This window comes from Artibeus jamaicensis, unplaced genomic scaffold (assembly GCF_021234435.1).
Source record: "Artibeus jamaicensis isolate MK-2021 breed Jamaican fruit bat unplaced genomic scaffold, CSHL_Jam_final contig_1132, whole genome shotgun sequence".
In the NCBI taxonomy this organism is placed as follows: domain Eukaryota; kingdom Metazoa; phylum Chordata; class Mammalia; order Chiroptera; family Phyllostomidae; genus Artibeus; species Artibeus jamaicensis.
Window position 1 is genome coordinate 8,056,742 of NW_026521221.1, and position 6,000 is coordinate 8,062,741.

General features: G+C 39.1%; 1 protein-coding gene across 19 annotated transcripts in view; it reads left to right on the forward strand.

The window, feature by feature from the left end:
* Positions 1–5,130, forward strand: part of MGA (MAX dimerization protein MGA) — a 146,269-nt gene extending 141,139 nt beyond the window's left edge. For all 19 annotated transcript variants that reach the window (XM_053665718.1, XM_053665716.1, XM_053665720.1 and 16 more), the window contains one exon: positions 1,202–5,130. In XM_053665718.1, coding sequence (XP_053521693.1) covers positions 1,202–2,481 — 1,280 coding nt within the window. In that variant the 3' untranslated portion in view covers positions 2,482–5,130. The remainder of the gene's footprint in view (positions 1–1,201) is intronic.
* The last annotated feature ends 870 nt before the right edge of the window (positions 5,131–6,000 follow it).

Below are 6,000 nucleotides of genomic sequence, written 5' to 3' on the forward strand. Positions count from 1 at the left end.
TGTGTTCTGTGATGATGAAGAACTATTGCATTTGCCATGTGCCTTGGTATGAGATGACCCTCTTTTTAGAACACATTTGGCTCTATCTGTGGTATTGATTGTTTTTTTTTCCCTTGGGTTTGGGAACTATTTTGTGATCTCTAGTTAATTCTAATTAGGAAAAGCACTGAAAAGATGTGAGAGTAGAAGGAAGATGAGGGTTTTGGTACTGATAAATGCATTAATTTTGTATTATACTTAGAAATGGTGTACTTCTGCATTACCAGCCTGATTGTTTGAGCAACAGTTGCTTATGGGGATAAGGAGTAGAGTTGAAAAGTCTCACTTTGATTCAGGTTTTAGGCACCTAAATTTTCATTAAGGTACAAGGATATTCTTACTAATGCTAATACTACTAAACCAGTCTGGAGGTATCATTCTTTCTCTTACTGTTCTGCCTATAGGGCTTCATTTTTCCTCAGAATAATTAATTGGGTGAACAGAGTGAAGATGCATGTCTGCATCAAAATAAAGAATTAACTTAGGCCCTGGCTGGGCAGCTTGGTTAGAGAGTTGTCCCAATATGCCAAGATTGTGGGTACAATCTCTGGTCAGGGCTCATACAAGAATCAACTAATGAATGCATAAATTAGTGGAATAACAAATAGATGTTTTTGTGCTCCTTCTTCATTCCCTCCCTTCCACCTCCCTCTCTAAAATCAATAAAGGAAAATGAAAAAGAACTTGGGGAGCATTTTTATAAAATAATTGAATAGAACTTTTATTAATGACGAAATAACAAATAATCTTTTGATTGGATTTTACCTGCTATCTTGTTAGGTTAGGTCCATAATTTGAAGGAACTAATATTTCTTTTTATCTTTTTGATAAAAGTAGACTGGAAAAATTTTTAAAGCTTTTAAAAAGATTTTATCTATTTTTAGATATGGGAAAGGAGGAAGAGAGGGAGAGAAACATCAGTGCGAGGTTGCCTCTCACATGCCCCCTACTGGGGACCTGGCCTGCAACACAGGCATGTGCCCTGGACCAGGACTCCTACTGGCCACCCTTTGGTTTGCAGGCTGGCACTCAATCCCCTGAGCCACACCAACCAGGGCTATAGACTGGAATTTTAACTGCAGTTTCCCAAATGGTCATTGGGTATGAATGAGAGATAGATGTTTACCATCATAGATCTAAATGAAATTTCTTCCCCCCTCAGAAAACGACGACTTATTTATGATGCCAAGAATTGTTAATGTGACATCACTCGCCACAGAGGGAGGTTTGGTAGACATGAGTGGCAGCAAATATTCTCATGAAGTTCCTGATGTCAAGCCACCTGACCACCTGAAAAACACTGTCAGGAATGAAGATAACTCCTTTGAAGATTCAGGTAGAATCTCTTCCAGAGGCAACCATAGAGATGGTAGAATGGCACTGGGTCCAACACAGGTGTTTTTGGGCAATAAAGATTCTGGTTTTCCACAAATAGTTGATGTTTCCAGTATGCAGGAAGCACCAGAGTTCTTACCCAAAAGGATTTCTGCTGATATGAGAGGGACTCAATATAAATGGAAAGAGAATGAATCAAGACGGGAGAGGCTGAAGCCAAAGGAATCTTCATTTCATAAATTAAAAATGAAAGATCTCAAAGACTCAAGCATAGAGATGGAACTAAGAAAGGCAGCATCAGCTATAGAAGAAGCAGCACTGGATCCCAGCGAGCTGCTCACTAACGTGGAAGATGAGGATGATACTGATGAGACACTGACTTCTCTGCTCAATGAGATTGCCTTTCTTAATCAGCAACTAAATGATGACTCTGTTAGCCTAGCAGAACTGCCCAGCTCTATGGATACAGAATTCCCAGGGGATGCTCGTCAGGCTTTTATCAGTAAGCTTCCTCCTGGGAACAGAGCAAGTTTCCAGGTTGGACACTTGGAAACTGGTTTGAAAGAGTTGCCTGATGTACAAGGGGAGAGTGATTCTGCCAGTCCCCTCCTCTTGCACTTGGAAGATGATGACTTTTCTGAGAATGAAAAACAAATTTCAGAACCATCCTGTGAGCCAGATGTCCTTAAGATTGTTATTGACTCTGAGATAAAGGATTCCCTTCTTTCCTCCCACAGGAGAGTCAGTGATGGAGGGAAGAGTACTTCCAGTGTCCCTGTAGAGTCTGACAGTGTTTCCTCACCCCCCATTCTACACATGAAGGCTGGCCTAGAGAACAGTAGTACAGAAACTTTGTGGAGGCCTATGCCAAAGTTGGCACCTCTAGGATTAAAAGTAGCTAATCCTTCCAGTGATGCAGATGGTCAGAGTGTCAAGGTGATGCCTTGTTTGGCACCTGTAGCTGCCAAAGCTGGGTCAGTTGGACACAAAATAAACTTAACAGGGAATGACCGGGAATGCCGGGAGAACAAGGTGATGCCTACATTGGCACCCGTTGTGCCCAAATTGGGCAACTCTGGGTCCTCACCAAGTTCTTCAGGGAAATGAACTTACTTGTCCTCAAGCAGAAGCCAGGCTGTGAGGGGAGGAAACCTTTCTCTGCTGGCATCTGTTTATTTGTGTCATGGAACTGTGATCCTTGACTTTGATCCAGTAGACAATGGTAGATAGAGAAAGGGGTAGGGTGCTGACCTCGGATTAAGAAATTACTACTATGAAATTCTGATCATGTTAAAAATGTGTTACCTCACTTGCGGTGCTGGGTCTCCTCATCCTCTCTAAGAAGATGTGATCCATTACTGAACATGAGGTGCCCTTCTTCCCCCAAGAAATTGACAGGATTCTAGATCCATAGTGGTTTCCTAGTTTTTCCCTCCCACAGAAGAAGCTGTTTGAGACTTTGGACTTACTATGAACTGAACGGTAGTTGATAACTGTTGTTTAAGTGTGAAATCCAAGGAATGTGATGTACCTGCGCAGAGTCATCCAGAAGAGATAGGTTTTAGTTGACCTTTTAAGTGTAGGTGGAGAGAGGAATGGGTACCATGGAATACCAAAGTGAAGTACTTTGTGTCATTCAGCAAAATTCTCTTTCATATTCCAAGTAGCTTCTGTTCCCTCACCTTTTCAATCAGAATTATTAGTCCAAGCCTTCTGGTAAAGTAAGAATGCTTTTAACTTTATTACTAAGATGATTATTTTGAGATGTTCTCCCTTATTGTCTTTGGGCGTTGAAAAGACCATTTCACAAGTACCAGAATCACCTGGAATATATATTTTGAAAGTAGGAATAGAGAGAGCTGTCCTCCTTTCACAAATCATGTCACTTGAGAGACAGCTAAAATAAAAAGCATTCCCTCCCCAGACTAGAGACAGTGGCCAAAATAAAAAATGTGGGGCTGGATGTTTCCCAAATCAAACCAGCCTCCTGGTGCTTGAAGGTTTCATTTACTATTACCTGCACAGGAAGGATGTTAAGTAAAGAAAAGTCACAGTAGGCACTCTTTACCAGGGAAATACGACAGTATTTGAATCACAAGATATATTTTTATTATCTGCTATCATGGGCTCAATGATCTGTAGAGATTTTTCACTTATTCGCTGTCAGGGTAGGAAGGACTGACAGCCTGTAAAGATAAAGATATTTATATTTTTGTATAGTTGTTTTCATAGATTTCTCAAAGGCTGAAGTTTTCAACCTAGAAGATGAGATTTGTATTGAGTATAGAAATGATGTTTCTTACCTAGTTTGTAAATAATCATGGTGCACTTGAGGGGTCTCTTGGAAACTCCTGGGGGCAAGAATCACTATTCTGAAAATGTATAGACTGGGATTTAGCTGCTGCATTTTGCCTTTCTTAAATAATTATATTTTGGAATGTAACCCATGTTCTGTCTTCATTGACAGGATTTGCTTGTGTTGTTAAACACTAACACAAGAGCTTCCAGTACCTGGGCTGTGCCTAGGTAATGCTGTTTCTTCTACATCCCTTGCCTTCTTTATCTATCTCAAATCCCACTCAGCATATCTTCGGACCTAGGTAATGAAACCAACTTCGGAATGGTTCTAGCCAGTGAATAATTACTTCCATGGTTGGTTCCCTTTCTAGTAACTCTGATAATAAACAGATTGAAAAGGGTGGGAAATTTTTCTCTGTAAATTGCAATGATGCCTACATTCTTTGTCTTGTGCTACTTGCCTTTCTAGACATTGTTCATCCAGCTTGTAACCTTCCCTCCTCTAAGGTTACTGAAGAAGCTTGAAGTAGGTAATAATTGCCTCTTCTCATTATCCTTCCCACTCCTCGTTACCAAGCAGATTTCATTCATGCCTTAGCCAAGGAGTCCAGCATCTGTCTTCCCTGCTAATAAATGTCCTTTGAGATGCTAGTACTTTAATCCAGGTATAGCAGTTTCCCATTATTTCCTTGCTCGTCTTGTCCTCCCCATTTCCTCCTGACTTCCGAAAGCTCTCGTTATGGCTTTTGAGAGTCAGCCAAGGAACAGGCAAGTGAGCGAATAATCCTCAGGAAAAGAAGGACCATTCTGCTTCTGAACACTTCCCTTTTTTATAAACAAACAGTATCAGTTCTTGATGGAAAGGTATTTGGCTGTTTATGAGAGGTGTACACAGATGGAAATGAGAGATGATTCCTGTTGTTCAAGGAAGCTGAAGATTTCATTGCAAACCCCTAAGATCACGGTGTTTTCAAGATCTCTTAGAACTAGGAATTACCGGAGCTATTTTGAGGAGGGCTCAGTCTTCAGAACAATCCTGCAGATTGACAGAAACCTAAAATCTCCAAAAATTCTTATCTTTTAACCTTACCCCAGGAGAAACTGATTATGAAAATCATTCGTGTGATTATGAAAGATGTAAGTTGAGTGAGAGAAGTTGAATCTGGAGAATAGTGAGGAATCTGGAGAATAGTGAGCTCTCACCCTGACTCTCTAAGAAGCATGATCTCCGTAGACCAATAATTCGCCTTTTTATACATCTGTAAATAAATGGAATGTTTTTAAGAATATAATTATGTCAGATTTAGCCTTTTCTTTTATATATTAAATATATATCTTTCCTTTTCTGCTTTTGAAAAATGACTATTTTTTTTTAGAAACCCAAGAACAGAAGAAGTTTGGGGAGTGGAAGGCAGAATGTGTGAACTTGAAATAAATAAATCACTTGTAATAATTAAAGCAGGACTTGGTGTTGGGAGGTTTGTGCTGAGTTGGAGTAGAGAATCCTAATGCCCTGAATCATATTGAAAGAGGTGCCACTGAAGTAGTTTTATCATTAGGAATTCCTTACTGTTTTCAAAATTTCTGACATGCCATTTGGGGGAGGTTTTGGTGTTCTGATCCTTGAAGCATGTTTTACATGGAGACTTCAAAATATGGTACAGCAAATGTAAGTCTCAAGAAATCGTTATACAGAAAGACTAGCCTTATGGTACCAGTGTGTGCAAGGTAATATACCTGTTACCCTGAGGAATAATAGGACATGAACATAGTCTTAGCAGGTAAGGACAAAGATGATCTTAAACAAGATACATGTTAACTAGTATTAGGATTTACAAAAAACTTATTAAAGGAGTCCTTTAGAATTGAACTACAGGTCACAGATCAAGTCCAGGTATATAAACTTCATACAAATTACATAATTTTGTAGTAAATGCAAGTCTTTTCCCAAAAATTATGGATGAAATACATGACAAGTAGGCCTTTAATAACAAGTTTGAAAATGCTTTGAATACAGAAGAAATCTATATGTTATTTGGGCAGAGTTTTGTAGTATATATGTTTTTTCTCTCATTATACTGGCTGAGATATTCAGTAGTATTGGGTGAATTGAAAAGACTAGTCTCTTAGAAGACTAGAACACTTAGAAGACTAGTCTAAACAATAGCGATAATCTTGTTTCTTCCAGAAGATTTAAAAAAAAAAAAAAGCAGTGTACTGAGTAGGTACATTTCCAGGTAGTTTTTATAGAGAATGATTGATAAAACCAAGACTCAGACTACATTAATTGCACAAAGTTGTTGATTTTGAAGAAAGTACTTGTACAAT